At 43.8% G+C, this 18,054-nt stretch overlaps 1 protein-coding gene across 17 annotated transcripts in view; it reads right to left on the reverse strand.

The window, feature by feature from the left end:
• The window catches only part of ADGRF5 (adhesion G protein-coupled receptor F5), a 112,791-nt gene that overhangs the window by 30,530 nt on the left and 64,207 nt on the right, over nucleotides 1-18,054 (reverse strand). For 9 of the 17 annotated variants that reach the window (XM_086372019.1, XM_086372025.1, XM_086372023.1 and 6 more), the window contains exons 4-8: nucleotides 9,100-9,270; nucleotides 6,659-6,835; nucleotides 6,420-6,526; nucleotides 3,787-3,845; nucleotides 2,397-2,542 (exon numbers count right to left, since the gene is read on the reverse strand). In XM_086372019.1, coding sequence (XP_086228145.1) covers nucleotides 2,397-2,542; nucleotides 3,787-3,845; nucleotides 6,420-6,526; nucleotides 6,659-6,835; nucleotides 9,100-9,270 — 660 coding nt within the window. Of the gene's footprint in view, nucleotides 1-2,396; nucleotides 2,543-3,786; nucleotides 3,846-6,419; nucleotides 6,530-6,658; nucleotides 6,836-9,099; nucleotides 9,271-18,054 lie in introns of all 17 variants that reach the window. The other 8 variants (XM_086372016.1, XM_086372009.1, XM_086372015.1 and 5 more) reach the window with 1 other exon arrangement.

The following is an 18,054-nucleotide window of genomic DNA, read 5'->3' on the forward strand; positions in this document are numbered from 1 at the left end:
AATAGTCTGGTAGAAAATTGCACATTTGCTTATGAAAAAGTCACACGAACTAACTTAAACATCAAGTTCCTTTGCCCCTGATTTGAGAAATATCAACTGTTTGTTACTGATAATTGGTACCTCAAGCTGACTGAAAGCTCTGTCTCGTGCCTTTGATAAATTAAAAGTGGAAAAACCAATTAATTTTTTACAATAAAGTGTGCTTGGGAAATAAGACATTTTTTAAAGACTTAACACCTATGGGCCTATAAAAGTGGCAGCTTTATAGACACACAGATCTGAATTTGAATTCCGGTTCTGAGCCAGGCATAGCTGTGTGGCACTGGGGAGCTTGCTGAGTATCTCTGAACCTTGGCTTCCTTGTCTGGAAAATAGGAGCAGTGAGAGCTATCTTGGGGGGTGACTTGGAGGGATAGTAGCTATTCTTATTGGTTTCACAGTAAACTTCTTGAGAAAAGTGGCATTAAGTCATTTCACAGACATAAATAAAAACAGTATTCTCTATTTTGGGGTTTTTCTGGCTTATATAATATACAGGTTTTCCCTCTAAGCTGAGGTATAGTATTCATGAATTCCATGTATTGAGAAAATCTAAGGCGCTGAGGAATAAGGTTCTGGGAGGCATCTTTTGGATGGTTCTTTAGGCTCAGGCCACACCCTGTTCTTACTGTAAAGTGAAAGTGAAAGTCAGTCAGTCATGTCCGACTGTTTGCAACCTCATGGACTATACAGTCCATGGAATTCTCCAGGGCAGAATACTGGAGTGGGTAGCCTTTCCCTTCTCCAGGGGATCTTCCCAACCCAGGGATCGAACCCAGGCCTCCCGCATTGCAGGCAGATTCTTAACCAGCTTAGCCACAAGGGAAGCCTGTTCATAGTGTAAATATGGGACTAAAATACCATAGAATTAATTTGGGGTGCTATGTTCAAAATATCCAGGTATCTAAATATCTCTTGCCACATTTTTCAGGCTCCTGAGTAAAATAAGATTTCAGAGCATCACATTCAACTATTCAGAAGCAAAGCCTCCTGTGCACATTTCATGTAGTGACCTGAGGCATGCAAAATGATGTTACTTACCATGTGGCCTTGAGCAAGTCATTTACCCTGAGGGTGATTTGCTCTCAATTTGTCCCACCCTCTCCTTCCTGAATGATAGGATGTCTAAAAATATTAGCAGTGAATGTAAAGAGGTAGAGTATGAATCCATTGTCAGGATGGTCTCACTCCTCCTGAGAAGAGGTGACTTTCCTTCCCCTGTGCCTGCAACAGCCCGTTCAGTGCCGTCCCCATGGTGGGCTGTGTTGTTCCAAAGAGGAGTCCCCTTCAGTCGTGAACCGTGGGCCTGAGTTACACACAACAGCTGCCAGTCATCGCTTGCATCACATCTCTGCTCAGACTCCCCTTGCTTTCCCCCAGGCAACAACAGAGCCACCCACCTAATTACACACAGAGCCCAACTCTATACCCCATTTGGAAAATGAGGGAGAGCATGTAAAATGCCAGGACTCTTGCCACTGCTGTATGTGATCCAAAGCAGTGGTTCTCAAATCTCCCCTGCAGCAGAATCACCTGGAGGGCTTGCCAAAATACAGGTTGGCCCAGGTTGGTCTGGGGTGACTTCCAGAATTTGCTTTTCTAACAAGTTCCCAGATGCTGCTGGAGGGGCCACACTTTTGAGAACTACTGCTCCAAAGTAACAATGGACCCCTGGTCAATATCAGTGCATCTCATAAATACCCGCCCCCCATCACAATGTTAGTTCTACTTCTGGGGAGGTTTTGGGCCTGTCAACCCTAATATTCATTGGAAGAACTGATGCTAAAGCTGAAGCTCCAATACTTTGGCTACCTGATGCGAAGAGTCAGCTCATTGGAAAAGACCCTGATGATGGGAAAGATTGAGGGCAGAAGGAGAAGTGGGAGACAGAGGATGTGATGGTTGGATGGTATCACTGACTCAATGGACATGAGTTTGAGCAAGCTCTGGGAGATAGTGAAGGATGGGAAAGCCTGGTGTGCTATAGTCCATGGGGTCACAAAGAGTCAGACATGACTGAGTGACTGAACAGCAACAACCATCGCAATGTTAGTTCTCCTTTTTGAATGTTTTGAGTCTGTTAATTAAAAAAAAAAAAATCCATAGACCCAGATGGCTCTGTGGCCCTGTAAAATCTCTCCCTGCTGGGACCCTCCACGCCTGCCGCCACCCAAAGGAGGTGCCAAAGTGGCCGATGGTGGGGAGAAGGCACAAAACCTGTATGCCAGGAACTGGAGAGTTTCTCTCCACAGAGGAAGTCGTCATGTGACTTCTCAGGCTTACACATCATGATAAATACTGTTACCATATCTAAGTAGAATGTACTCATAGGAAGGATGCAGCAATCGTCTACTTACTGCTGTAAGTAACCTGATAGGAACTGCTCTCCATCTTGTAGGTCTGATTGAGGTTCTGTGTGACTTTCTCGTTCGCTTTACGCATTAACGCAGGTGATGCTGTTGTTGTTGTTGTGATTTCGTACGTCACAACCACACTTCCAGGCCTGGATGGAGACCACTCAGTTCAGTAAAAGCAGTAAGTGACCTGGAAGAGTCTAGATCCTTATGGTTTGTTTGCATAAGAAAGCAAAATGGCAGGAAGAGCCTGGGGACCTTTTTCTTTGAGGGTTCACTGAAATCCACTTATTTCTAAGCTCTAGTTAAAAGCCTGAGGCAGGGTTCAAACACTCAAATGTCTGCAGACAGGTAACATAAATGGCCAGAATAGCCAGATGGGGTGGAGTGAATTGAATCCCACAAGTAGTCCACGGGTATTAAGTACAAGGTAGAGACTGTTGTCACACAGTCATGCTGACCCAGGGTTACCAGCTATGCTGAATATCCAGTGAAGTCAGAATCCTCAATGCTTCTGGAAACATTCTTAATTTTTCAATTGGCAAGTGACTTTTTGAAACACTGGGCAAACATACTCAGGGCTGTCAGGGCACCTAACTCCACGGGGAGGCATTACACGGTGTTGTACAACATTATAGCCATGTCTGACTGGCTAATTTTCTAAAGTAAAGGCATATTTGGGACTTTCCTGGTGTCCAGTGGCTGAGACTCTGTGCTCCCAATGCAGGGGGCCTGGATTTGCTCCCTGGTCAGGGAACTAGATCCCACATGCTGCAACTAAAGATTCCATGTGTGGCGACTAAGACCTGGCACAGCCAAATAAATAAATGTTAAAAAATAAAATAAAATAAGGGCATCATTGCATGACATTATTTCATTTTTGTATTTCTGACCTTCTAGATGCCACATCTTTGTTTGCATAATTCATGCATGCATAGAATAACACAAATCTTTTTCTCACATTCCCCCTAGATAGGTACATCTCTAAGGAGTGAACTACTGTTCATTATTTCCTTCCCCTTTAAGCCCCGGAAATCTGGCTTTGTCTTCACCTCTATCAAACTGTTCCCATTGGGCATCCCAGATGGTGCTCCTCTAACAGGCTTTTGCTTTTTCATTAACCTTTTGGTATCTGCCAATGGAAGCGTGCATGTATGCTAAGTCGCTTCAGTCGTGTCCGACTCTTTGCGACCCTATGAATGGTAGCCTGCCAGGCTACTTTGTCCGTGGGATTCTCCAGGTGAGAATACTGGAGTGAGTTGCCAAGCCCTCCTCCAGAGGATTTTCCCACCCAGGGATCAAACCCATGTCGCCTGCGGCTCCTGCCTTGCAGGCAGATTCTTTACCACTGAGCCCGCCATTGGATAAAATTACCCTGTTATAGCATTCTTACCTGAACCCTGTCACCGTCACCAATTTGAAGCCTGGTAAAATACTGTAACCCTTCCAGAACTGGAAAATAAAGCAAGACGAGTACCATTAATCAAGGTCCACTGAAAGATATGTCAAATGATTTGAAAGAGTAAAAATTGTGTATTTCTTATCGTGTGTGCATGCTCAGTCACTTCTGATGTGTCCAGGCAAGCATACTGGAGTGGGTTGCCACGCCCTCCTTCAGGAGATCTTCCCATCCCAGGGATTGAACACGTGTCTCCTGTGTCTAATACATTGAAGGTGGATTTTTTACCCACTGAGCCACCAAAGAAGCCCATATTACTTATCTTCTTGGGTAAAATGCTCTCTGTATATTTTGTTAAGTGGCTGAACAAGCACTAGCTTTGTCAGATCTTTGGAGAAGTAATTCCTATTTACCTGGGTCATTCTGGGTTCTCCAGGAAGCAAACGCCAGAGTAAATGTGCAAAAATATTGACTTAGGGAGGCTCCCTGGTGGCTCAGTAGTAATCCACCTGCCAGTTCAGGAGACACGGATTCAATCCCTGGTCTGGGAAGATTCCACATACCTCAGGGAAACCAAGCCCGAGACCCACAACTACTGAGCTGACATGCTGCAAGTACTGAAGCCCACTTGCCCTAGAGTCTCTGCTCTGGAACAAGAGAAGCCACTGCAATTAGAAGCCCACGCATCACCAGGAAGAGCAGCCCCACTCACTGAAACTAGAGCAAGCTCACACAGCAGTGAAGACCCAGCACAGCCATAAACAAGTTAAATTAAAAAAAAAAAAAAAAAGACTTAGGAAATGCCTAGAGGAAAGCAATGAGGAGGCATCAGAGAAGGCAGACAGAGCCATCAGACCCGAGCGCAACTGAACAGGAGGGGAGGTGAGATGAAATCATCTAGACTGAGCCTAGAAGCACAGTGCAGCCTTCAAAGGAGTCAGGCATTTGTTAGACAGATCTGCCCTGCTCATTCACTGGTAGTGGGCAGCAGTTGGGACCCACGGTCAATTTACATTTCCTGCAGTTGGAAATCTACCAGGTGTCTTCTTGTGACCAATACAGTGCCTGATTCCTCACTAAACATATCACAGTTTTGGTTGAGCCAATGTGGTTTTTACTGATGTTTTTAACTCCACTTTGTTTCCCTGAATTCCAACTCTGCAGGAGATTCAATTTGAATCAAGTTACATTTACAGGGTAGATTACACCTGCAAAGTGCTGTGTTAGGGAGCTGGATGGGCGGGATCAAACAATTAATATGTTACTATCTTTTTTCCTCAAAAGTATACAATGTCGTGTGATATGTGTAGTGTGACTTGCGTGCATGAGGAGGAGTCTCATGCTGTGCAGAACTATTATATGCCTGATATGCAAATCGGATATCCAAGAACTCTCCTGTATCAGCATTGCATCATGGCACCGATTACAAATATTAACCCCTACTTGACTAGGGTAAGCGGGAGGCTGCTCCTGGTTTGAGCAGGCGGTTGGCTGCCTGGAGAGTTAAGGGGAGTCATTACATCTACCTATAGCAATTTGTCCCACACCAGTTGAGAAGCTCTATTCCAAGTGAGTTGATTCAACCAAAGTATTTAGGTTTAGATGAATTAATCCAATGTAAAGCACTTAGAACAGTGTTTGGCACACATTTTACATTGAGGGAATACTCTTTAATTTAACATGAGCAGATTTTCACATGCATACATACTTTTTCGTATTCTTTTCTATTATGGTTGATCACAGGATACTGAATATAGTTCCCTATGCTATCCATTTATGTATAATCCATTTTATGGGATTAAAACGAAACTGAAACTAGAGACATCCCCCCCAAAAAACTATCCCATTTTTTATCCATTCTATGTATAACAGTTTACATCTGCTGACCCCAAACTCCCAGTCCTTTCCTCCACTCCCCTTTGATAGCAAGTCTGTGCTCTGGATCTGCGAGTCTGTTTCTGGTATGTGGAATCTGAAGTATGACACAGATGAATCTATCTACATGAGTAAATTTAAATCTGTCTTAAGTGTGAATGTTTAAGGACCTCTAGTATTGAGTGGTGTGGAATCCTCTATGTCAGACTTAACTGTTCTACACAAAAGATGTTAGGGGTTTCATCAGTGTGGAGTGTAAAGATGAATAGAAATGCACCATCTGATACTTCTAGACCAAGGTTTTGGACCTTTGAACAGGTTTTAGTGAGTTAATGCCACCAAATTTTATCTGAATCAATTCTATTCTGGGAAGAATTTCTACCTATATGTCAAGATGATGTCAAAGATGGTAGATCAAGATGATGTCAAGGCCAAGATGGTGTCAAAATGCTCAAGATGATGCCAAAAGTCAAGATGAAGCCAAAGAGGTCAAAATGATGTCAAAGGTCAAGATAATGTCATGGGTCAAGATGATATCAGGTCAAGATGACATCAGGTCAAGATGTCAAAACATCCTCTGAACACAGTATGATTCGAGCAGTTCTTAAATCATCATCCCAGAGGTATAGAAATAATTTCAACATAAACTTCATGAATTCTGACAGATTCAAGCAAACAACCCACTGTAAATGCAATAGATTCAGCTCAGCTCAGAGTTTGTTAGTGAAGAAACGCCTGGAACCATAACCCACCGCTGTTTCCAGGTCAGTCTTGTAGGACTTATAGAGGGCAGAGGAAGAGTTCTTGAGGTCTTCTTGAAAGCCCACATTGAGTCTGACCGACATTCTCAGGATAATATCTGCTGAGAACACAGGGCCATATTTTTAAAATCCCATGTTAGCATTGAGTACACACAGGACAGAGAAACATTTTCTTGAGTTGATATCAAATGGGCACTCAACAAACAAACATTCAATGACCAGTTACTTACCTCCCTGGAGCTGGCAAAAAGGTCCCTTGGGAGGCAGTCCCTTAAGGCAACTGCAGTGATGCCCTGCAGAGGAACCATCATGTCCCTGACAAGTGAGATTGTGGAGGCAACTTTCCTGAGGCCACTCATAGCCTGTCTCACAGGAGCACCAGATTTCATTTCCAGTAGGCCTGCAGACTGTCATCAACCAGAACAGTGAGGAGAAAAAAGGTGTAATTTATAGATTACAAGTTCTTATGCTTGTAGGAAATCCTAACGCCACTCCATATTGCCCTTCTGGGAAGTTCAGTGGCTTTGCATGAGGTTCTCGTAATTCCCATACATATCACCTTTTGTGAGGCATGGCCATCTAAAAGAAGGCAATGCTAACTATCCCAGCCACTGCCTACAATGATAAGATGGTAAACAGATTCTCAGACTTTGAGTATATGGCAGCCAACCTCTAAGATAGCCCCAGCCATCCTTGCCTCTGGGTACTCACACCCTGTTATAGATTCCTGCTGGCTCAGTGCTAAAGAATCCACCTGCCAATGCAGGAGACACAGGTTCAACCCCTGAGTTGGGAAGATTCCCTAGAGAAGGAAAAGGTTACCCACTCTAGTATTCTTACCTGAGAAATCCCATGGGCAGAGGAGCCTGGGGGGCTATAGTCCATGGGGTTGCAGAAGAGTTGGACATGACTTAGTGACTAAGCAGCAACAATAACTCATATTATACTAGGATTGTTCTGGATGACCAACAGAATCCAGCAGAAGTGGTGCTATATCACTTCTGAGGTTGGGTTATAGAAGACAATGTGGATTCCCTCTTGGTTACATGTGCTCTCTCTCTCTCTCTCTCTCTCTCTCTCCCTCTGATCACTTGGTCTGGGGGAAGCCAGCTGCATTGATGAGGACATGTCACAGAGAGGCCTACATGATTAGGAACTGAGGTCTCCAGCCAATAGCTATGGAGGAGCTGAGGATCTACCAGCAACCATGTGTGTGAGCGTGGAAGCAGGTTTTCCAGCCCCAGTTGAGCCTTCAGATGACTGCAACTCAGGCTAATGGCTTGACTACAGCCTCACAAGAGACCCTGAGCCAGAGACATCCAGCTAAACTCTTCCTGGATTTCTGGCCTTCAGAAACTGTGTAACATGATAAATGTTTGTTGCTTCTGTTTGTTTGCTTTGGCTGCACCATGTGGCTTATGGGATCTTAGTTTCCCAACCAGGGATCAAATCCAGGCTCTTGGCAGTGAAAACACAGAGTCCTAACCACTGGACTGCCAGGGAATCCTAAGTTTGTTGTTTTAAGATGCTAAGTTTTGGAGAAGCAATAGATAACAAATATAGAATATAATTCTAAACTTGTGCCTTTTATATTCAAGCCAGATGTGAACAGCCCAAGCAGACCCTAATCCCATTGAAAACTGACATTGAAAAATGCTCTGAAGACTTTGAAGTTATATCTAAAACTGGACTAACACCATATTCCTGGGAATTCTGCAGGTGGGCATCTAGGCAAAGGCCCACAGGATGACTTTCCAAAGCAAAGTCATCAAAGAACTGTTGCTGAAATAGAAGGGACACCCAGGCCCCCCGGAATCCCTGGACACCGCTGCTGTCCTGTGCGCCAGTAGTAGGAGAGGGTGAAGCAGAAACAGGGAAGTCAAGGCTGCTAGTGAGTGTGGTGGGCACTGGTAATTCGAAGGAAACCAACGAGACCCTTTTGGTCAAAAATCTCTCTCTTACTGACCTGAAATCCCACTGCTAAAGCCTTTTTGGTTGTTTTGTTTTGTTGGTGCTGTTTTCATTTGCTTGTTTTTGAGATAGATGTAGGGGTGGGATTTGAATAACTTTGGACTCCCACGTGAAAAATGAATGTGCCTTAAGGATGGCAAAAGTGACCATCCCCAGACCATCTACCACATTCCAGGTATTGTTTAGTATTTGACACACATTGTCCAGCCTTAAAAATACTCTGTTTTGTGTACTAGGATTTAAAATGCCTTTCAGATAACTGATAAGAACCTACTGAATAGCACAAGGAACTCTATTCAATACTCTTTCGTGATCTATGTGGGAGAAGAATCTAAAAATGAATAGATACATGTGTATATATAACTGATTCACTTTGTTGTATGGTGGGAACTAACACAATATTGCAAATCAACCATACTTCAATAAAAAATTAATTAGAAATACCTTTCTTGAAAGGATCATAACATAAGCTGTTGGAAGAGAGGAAGGGGGAGACATAGAAAAGGGGGGAGGAAATTTGGGATGCTAAGATATGAATATTGGGTCAGTAAGTCTCCTCACCCACCCATCCATTGCCTCCTGTCTGAGGTTCACTCTTCCCAGGCTGCTCCCCTCCACACCCCACATTCCCAAGCAGCCCAGAGTAGTTTCTTCTGATTAGTTCAATCCTCCTCTTTCAAGCAATAGGCCTTTTACTCACCTGTTGACACCTCGATGCTTAAAATGTCAGTAGCTAGGTCAGTGTCATTCCCTTGAATTGGAAAACTGAGGTTGTTCAAATAAGCTTTAATAGGTTCCAGGAAGGAGGCATTTTCAAAACTGATCTCAACATCGACGGTGAACTCTTGAGCTGCAGGGCTGCTTATGGCAACTGGAAAGAAAGCAGACAAAGGCTGTGAGCACATACCATGTGGGGAGGAGAGAGAACACACTGACATTTTAGAACTTAAAGCCAATGAAACTTAGGAGTTTAGGATGAGCATATACACACTACTATGTATAAAGTAGATAACCAACAAGGACTCTACCATATAGCACGGGGAACTCTACTCAATACTCTGTAATAACATATAGGGGGAAAGAGTCTGAAAAAGAATGGATATATGTATATGTATAACTGAATCACTCTGCTGTACACCTGAAATTAACACAACACTGAAGGTCAACTATACACCAACATAAAACATTTTTAAAAAGCCAATGATGGAGACACGTGGATGCCTTTAAGAACTCATCACCCTTTAAGAATTTCTAATAAACATTTTTATTTTACGTTTGTTTACTGAGAAAGAGAAGTTTGTTTACTGATCACCACCAAGTCCTCCCTTCATGGGCTTCCTCTCTATGATTTTGCTATTTAGAGGAGAAATGAAATAGATCTAACTGGTATCAGCACCGTGGTCTCCAGGCATTTGAGAGCTTCACAGACCAAGATGAGAACTTGTCCGTCCTCTCCATTCTCATAACCCCTCTTTGATGTCCAAGGCTGTGTGAGAACAGACTCTAATGAGACAAGAATAGAAGCAGGGAGACCCAGCAGGGGAACTTGGCAACTGTCTAGACAATCAAAGCCAGAGTCCTGACTCACCAGAATGAGTCAGTACATTTCTGACATCGCTCAACGGTCATGCACGTGTTTTGAGAGCTCAAGGATGCATGGTTTGAAGACCTCTGGAAAAAGCCACTAGTTAATTCCCTTTGTTCTTAGCCTGTGCACGCACTGTGGACTCTTTGTTCTCACTCTGTATCTCCCTTGTCCAGAACATGATAGACACTCAACAAAAGCAAAATTGGCAAATTGGAAAGTAAAATAAAAGAGACCTTCAGCAATTCATTGTTTTTCCAAATTGTCTCCAAACTGGTTGCCTGGACGGCATTCTAGATGCGTCTGCTTCCCACACCAGGCAAGCCAGACAATAGATCTACCGGAAGGTGCCTTCGTGGTTTCCACTATTGCATCACATCTGGAACACTGGCTGTAAGCTTCTTAGGGGCAGAAACTGCTTCTTTCACTTCTCATGGCCTTACCCACTCCATCTGGCATGGAGCCCAGCACGTAATAAATTCATGTCCAGTAGATTCTTGTTAAACCTGTGACTTCTGAGTTGAGTTTCAGATTCACCTTTTTGTCATAGACAGAACCTGTGGTTCACTCTTGGCTGAAATACATAACTGGAACAGAAGCCATGGGCTTGGTTGGTAGCTAATGCAGAGCCTTTAGAGAATAGGAGAATCTTTTTATACAGATGCCTTGAGAAGACAAGTTGTGGCTTATTTTATTTTGCTGGCCAAGTAAGGAAAAGATTAATGAATACTTGTAAAATTTTTCCTTTTAAAATATAAGTAAAATCTGCAAAAATGTAAAATCTGGAAGTATGATATATCATATATATGACTATATATATTTAAAATGATAATATATATGATATATAAAATGATAATATATAAATATACATGATATGTTATATATAAATCTAAAACCTTAACATTAAAATTCTATATCTGTTTTCTAAAAGGGCAAAGAATGTCTCTCATAATATTGTAAGATTTGTTTTAAATATTCCAAGGATTATTTATGTGCAAACCTAAAATGAAATACATTTACTATGGGAAACTCCAACTGATAAATGTTTATTGCAGAAAATGGTAGTATTTGTCCACTTAGAGGTGTAAACTCTGTTTTTCTAGGAGTTTGGTTTTACTTATCAACCTTGTTGAGAATTATTTCTTTTTGGCATTCATCAACTTGCTATAACTAACTCAACCCTTTAAAAATGTCTGTGCACATTTTCTTAAAATTACAAATGCCTCTTAAGCTGTTTCTTCCATATAAACATGTATTTACAAGTAGAACACAGTGACTTTTAAAACCTAGAATGGAATCTCAGTCTGTCATGATACTACGGCATATCTTGAAGTTTCCTGTTTTCTTTCTGATTTGCAAATGATTCTATGATGAAAAGCAAGCTTCCTGGAAGGACTGCTAGTCTTCTCCTGAGCGATCCTAACCTGTATGTTGTCTGCTAGGAACATTTGCCATGGTGGCTGCATGATATTTGCAAGGTCTGTTTGAGAGCACATTCTTTTCCTGAAAGGTAATGCAGCCATGTTTATGCTTTCCAGAGGATTCAGAAGCTCCAGGATCCTCTTTGCTGTGGTCAGTCTACTCCCCTCCCATGAATGAATGTAAACAGGATTTCCTGGACAGTAGCTGCTTTTCTGATAAGTGAGGTCAGTAACAATCCCACATCACCCACTTCATCACCTGCATCTTTGCCTCCCAGGGTCTGATCCCAGCATGATTTCAGTGCCTGCCTAAAGGCAGTTAGTGTAATTCATCCCTGAGCCCACCTTTCTCTACATGCTCAGAGAACAAGCATGTACTTGAAAAGCACATGGTAATTCCTGGACGTCATCATTCCCCACTGAAACCAAGGTAGTTCTTCTGCTGAAGCTGAGCCAAAAGCCTAAAATACTACTAAGAGGGGACTTTCCTGATGGTCAAGTGGTTAAGAATCTGCCTTGCAATGCAGAGGATGGGGGTTCGATTCCTGGTCTGGGAACTAAGATCCCACATGCCACAGAGTAACCAAGCCTGTGCCACAGTTAGAGAGTCTGTGTGCCACCAAGAAAGATCCTACATGACTCAAGAAGATCCCATGTGCCACAACTAAGACTCGACACAGACAAATAAATAAATATTTAAATACATAAATATGAAAATAAACGAATAATAAAATAGCTCTCTGAAAGTATATTCCAATGAGGACTGTTCCTGTGACTCTAGTGAGTTATAGTCTATGGCATCTGTGTCCGTTTTCTTTTTTGCCTTGCTGAGCAGCATATAGGATCTTAGTTCCCTGAACAGAGATTGAACCCATGCCCCCTGCAGTGGGAGCACGATGTTTTAACCACTGGACTGCCAGGGAAGTCCCTGTGCAAGTAATCACTAAAGCACCAGCCTCTGAAACCCTCTTCTCCTCATCCATGTTTTATGTTCTTGACAACTTCTAAGGGAGTTTCAGAATAACCCTCAGCCTGAGCAGTGATTCTCCAGAGACTAAGGATGGGGAAATTTTAATAGAGAAATGTCTTCTTGAAAATGGTCAGTTCTTCAAACAGGCTCAAGAACTCAGGCATAGTAACTCAGAAAGCTGTGTACAGGCTGGTCCTTGAGAATCATCTATTCCAGTGGTCCCCACCCCTGGCTGATGATCACCACAGGTAGGGAATTCTACACACAAATACTTTGGAGCCTCAACTCAGGTGAGTCAAGGTAGAATCTTTATCAGTTAGGTCCAGAAATCTGTAGCCTGGGCTGAAGAAGATGCCCGTCCTGATTTGGGTCATTTCTCCCCGTATAGAGTATCATGGTGCCATGGGCAAACAGAACACAGAAACACCACTGGGCCTCCAGCCCCTGTAATGCCCCAGGGAGAGTACCTGAATTTAAGGGACAAAGCCCAGATGCTCAGGATCAGCATGACTGCAGAGGGTGGGGTCAGGGGGCATGCTTTGGGGTCGAAAGACCACTCTCTGTCCTCTTTGCCTCCTCCAAACCTAAGGGCTTCCGAGCTTGGGACAGCGAAGCTGGTGGTCCTGCCAAGGCTACAAGGGACCCAGAAGGAACACGACCATGCCTCCACACTAAGTGTACATTTTAGATGCCCTTCTGTGCTCCTCGCCTGCCTCCGGGCCACCTGATTCCAGACAGTTCAGTGTGTTTTGTCTTGAGCTCCTTCATCCTGGTATTGTTTGTCTGAATTCTCATGGACTCACGGATACCCCAGTGGAAGGCAGATCATCAGTGTCACAGATGCAGGCCTCTCATTGGCCCTGGAAAGCACAAACCAGCCAGGATTTCCCCTCTCCTTTCCCATAAATCACTGCCCGCCACACAGCACTTATCTTAAAGAGACATTTCTGGAAGGCTGGCCACAAACTGTGACACACAGTTCTGGGTCTTAATCACAGCTGTTTAAGCCAATGATGCGATTTTCGCCTGACCACTTCACTGGGAATTATGGCTCCTTCAGAAGTCAGAGACTAAGTCAATGCATATATCAATTTCCCACCTGCAATAGAACGAGCCTGCTGACTTTGCCCAGGAAAAATGGGTTCACTCTGGTTTTCTCTTGACCAACAGGGACCACGTCTTTTTATTATGGAAGATTTGGCTCTCTGGTTTCTCCCCCTTAGTCCTGTAGCAGGTAAATATTAAAAGCTACCTGTTCTGCTTGTTTCCTAACATGGTCTAGTAGGTAGCAGTCTGGCAGCATCGTCTGGCTCTACTAAAGCATTGTCAGTGGAGAATCAAAGATCCTGGTTCTCCCTTTAGCCTTTAGAAAGGTTTGTTCACACAGGGGAAAACTGCCAGAACCCCAGGGGCAGTTGCGGATGGGTGGGGTGGGGGGCGGTGGGCAGCACTATGGCTTAAAACATTGGGCTGTGCGGTCTAAAGAAAAGAGTCAATTCTGGTCGCTTGTTATACACCCGAATAATCAAAGTCAGCACCATATACAGTGGTATAGTGCCCCTTACTCAATAAAGCTGCTCTGAGAATCACAGCTACATAACCTTCCTCTAAATATGCTAGCGAGATCTCAGTTTCCTCCTGCAATATATGCACAAGAAGAAGCCCCAGACCACCATCAGTCTCCTGGAATTCCCTCTGCCTGGAGCTCCCTCCTCCCTCCCTTCTTCCGTCCCATATTTGCTCCTTCTTCCAGGCCTCAACCTGGTCACTCTTTGAGCCCACGGGTGCTCACTGACCCGAGGACTCACAGAATCAAGGCATTGTGAAGTTGTTTGAGTATTTTAAGGATCATTTTGGATAACCACTCTTCAGATGCCCTCTATAAACATTCCTGTCAAGTACTTATTAGATTGGCTTGAATACTTCGCATGACATCAAACTTGCCTTGGTGTAAGTGGTCCAGCCCATCATTAGTCAGTTCTGTTAGTAACTTACATCTAGTTCAGACCTATTTCTCTGTAGCTGCTACTACTTCCTTGGCAGTAGCTTTGCCTTTTGCAGACTCCCATTGTGTGATGACTCTGCTTTCCATATTATAAACTTTATACCCTATCCTCATAACCAGATTAAAAGTTGACAGCAGGCAGGCAGTGAGTTTTATGTTCTTGGTGCCCAAAAGGCATTCGATAAATACATACTAAACACATGTTGGAGAGAATTTTTTGCTAAAAAAACAAAACAAGCCATGGCGTGGAATCTCACAGGCAAGAGCCAGAAACACAAGTTGAAAACTATGACTTGTAACTATGAACTTGGACTTGGAGCCAGGGCTGAGATAAATGTCCTCTTACCTGGGAGGCTACTGAACTCTGTGAGCCAAGTTTTGGTTGTTTATAAACAGAGCACTATTTTCTCTGCTCAATTGTTGCTAAGGAGCTGAGGTATGAAGACCCCTAACAAACAGCCTGGCATATAGTAGCCACTTTGAAACAGCGTGTAGAAATAATAATACTGATCATAATGAGGATTATCATTTATGCACATGTCTGCTGGCAGGTCAACAAAACCTCTGATTCTATTCTAACCAGGTCTCCCTTTTGAGCTAGGGAAGCAAACAAACAGGCAGAGCACACCAGTGCTGCTTTCTCCTTACTCTGCCACCACCACTGCCGGCTCAAAGCCCGAAACGCCACAAGTTATCATACGGAAGAGAGTGCCAGGAGAACCTGCAAATCTCTTCCCCAGCCTGGAGAAGGCACTGCATTTCCTGAACCCAGATCAAAAAGAGCCAGCCACACCTGGACTGCAGATCTGCAGAAAGTTCAGGATTTCCAGGCTGGCAGCTGGCAACCCAACCTGGTAGGAACCTCGCTCTCCCTGAACAGGCACGAAGACAGAAGCGCCTCCAGCTCGGGGTCAGGACATCCTGGGGCTCCCTTTCTCCCAGTGTCTTCTCCCACCAGCCGTTTCTTCTGAAGCCAAAGAAGAACCAATGTGGACTCTTCAGTCTAGGACCCGAGACACGTTCCCAGTTAACCTCAAAAATCTGGCTTGGGGAACTTGACAGCTGATGTGGAGGATACATTTGTATTATTTCCAACCAACAAGAAACTTTTTTTTAGCAAATACTTTTAAGTCAGGCCATCCAGGCACTTTAGTTATTTGTTTGTTTTTGGCTGCATGTGGGATCTTAGTTCCCAACCGGGGATGGAACCCACGCTGCCACAGTGGAAGCATGAAGCCCTAACCACGAGGCCCCCAGGGAAGTCCCAAGAAACTTCTGCTTTCAATCCGCATAAAGACTAAGTTTCCAGCTGACTGGCATGTTTCCAAAATAAGATTTTCATTCCAGCTCCGGCTTCTGCTTATTGCCTCCACCTTCCCAGTTACCCAGGTCTGTGTATTCCCTGTTACCCCTATGTCAAGCCTGTCCCCAGGTCCTTTGGACTCATTTCTCAAAATGTCTTTCACAAGTGTTCCCTTTGTCCCTTTCCTAGGTCATTCCAGAGACCTGGCCCATGATGGTCAGCACTGCTGAGCATCCTCACTGGTCTCCCAGCGCTGACTTCACCTAATTCCTTCAGCCATAACCATCTGGCAAATTTTCACTTCCGATGGCTTCCACCAGTTCTCTCTCTGCGAGCCTCTCAGCTGGTATGGAATCCACGTCCTGGTTGAACTGAGGCAGAATTCTGAATACTCTGACCAGTGCTTTTTTTTCTCTGCTCCCCAAGAACCACTCTGCTCTAACAGGAAGTATTCTGCTATTCTTGTCTCTGGCCTCTGGGTTTTTGTTCAGGCTTCTTTTCCTTAACAGAGTTTTGAAAGAATTTTCCTAAAATGATAATATCATGGCATCCATCCTTCTGCTTTCAGGAGTTATATGAAATCTTCTCTGCACCAAGTATAGTTTGGGCTCTTTCAGACACAACATTTTTATTAAAAGTCAGTTACATTTGTTTTAATTAAAGAAACATTAAAACAAACAAAACAAGTACTCTCTAGATAATGTTATTAATATTGAACAATATGTACTAAATATTATTTAATTCTCTCAACTCCTGTATAGTAATAATATATCTGGAGATTTGTATGTGGGTTTCCAAGGTGGCGCAGTTGGTAAAGAATCTGCCTGACAATGCAAGAGACACAAGAGATGCAATTTCATTTCTGGGTCGGGAAGATCCCCTGGAGTAGGAAAAGTAACCTGCTCCAGTATTCCTGCCTGGGAAATTCCATGGAGAGAGGAGCCTGGTGGGCTACAGTCCATGGGATTGCAAAGAGTTGGACACGATTGGATGACAAAGCATGCATACGCACATATTTGTATGTATGTATCTATATGTGGGTTTGGGTATGTGTGATAGATTTTTGACACATAATAGGTGATGGAGGAAGAAGTCTATAGCTCAGAAGAAATATGAGTATTGATCCTCTCTTGAAAGGTGATTTCTATCTCAAAACTTAAAGCTCTAAATATTTGTTCCAGTGCCTCAAAAGAAAATTCCTTTTAAGAATTCTTTCTCTTGAAACCTCTGTTTGCCTCTGTTGGTATTAAGCCTCCAGAACACAGACATTCCTGTGTGGCCTTTGTTGGATTTAACATTCCTGTTGCTTTCCTAGTTTTCCGGGGGTGTGATGCTCTTAACTGCAGCTTACATCCTGAGTATCTGTGACCTAGTGCCTGGGACTTTCCATGATCCGTTCTTGCTTCAGTGATTTGTAAAAGTACCAAAGCCAAACCATCTGTTGTAGGTGATGAGCTGAGTCATTAACACTTCCAAAATGACTCCAGAGGCCCAAGAGGACACAGGACCACATATTTAAAGAAACAGAAAACATGTTCTCCTGGTGATTTATCATTGCCGTGATCATTTTTAATGAAAGCGTGTCTGGAAAAACTGGGGAATGTCAAATTCCTAGACGTGGAAGTGGTTTCCTCCCTGACGGCTGATCTCTCAGGCTGTCACCAAGGGTCACAAATAGTTGGGAAGTGCAGGAAGATGTTACTTTTCCAGCTGTGGGGTCACCAACCATCCCTGAGGAAGCTGGCAGGGACTGGAGCTGGGACTTAACACAAGTGGTTTGATTTCAGGAAGAGAAGTCTTTCAAAATATTTGACTGGGGACCTCGTTGGCCCTGTTGCTGTCACGGGGACGGGAGGGTTCAAGGGGCTGTCGGGGATGGAGTAGAGATGATGGTACTTGTTTTAAAGCACAGGAAGTGCAGTCTGCGCTGTGGACCAGTGGTCCCCACCCTTTTGGGCACCAGGGATTGGTTTCTTGGAAGACAAGTTTTCCATGGACTAGGGTGGGGGGGGTGGGGGGTGGTTTTGGAATGATTTATTGTGCACTTGACTTCCCTGATGGCTCAGATGGTAAAGAATCTGTGTGCAAAGCAGGAAACCTGGGTTCGCTCTGGGTTGGGAAGATCCTCTGGAGAAGGGAATGGCAGCCCACTCCAATCTTCATGCCTGGAGAATCCCATGGACAGAGGAGCCTGGGTGTCTACAGTCCATGGGGTCGCAAAGAGTTGGACACCACTGAACAACTAACACTTTCACTTTTTTCTTGATTTCTATTATTGTTACATCAGCTCCACCTCAGATCATCAGGCATTAGATCCTGGAGGCTGGAGACCCCTGCTGTGGATCACTTCAGGGAACGCAAGGAGGAGGGT

This window comes from Bos grunniens, chromosome 23 (assembly GCF_055505025.1).
Source record: "Bos grunniens cultivar Pamir isolate PY7600 chromosome 23, Bosgru_T2T1.0, whole genome shotgun sequence".
Lineage (NCBI taxonomy): Eukaryota > Metazoa > Chordata > Mammalia > Artiodactyla > Bovidae > Bos > Bos grunniens.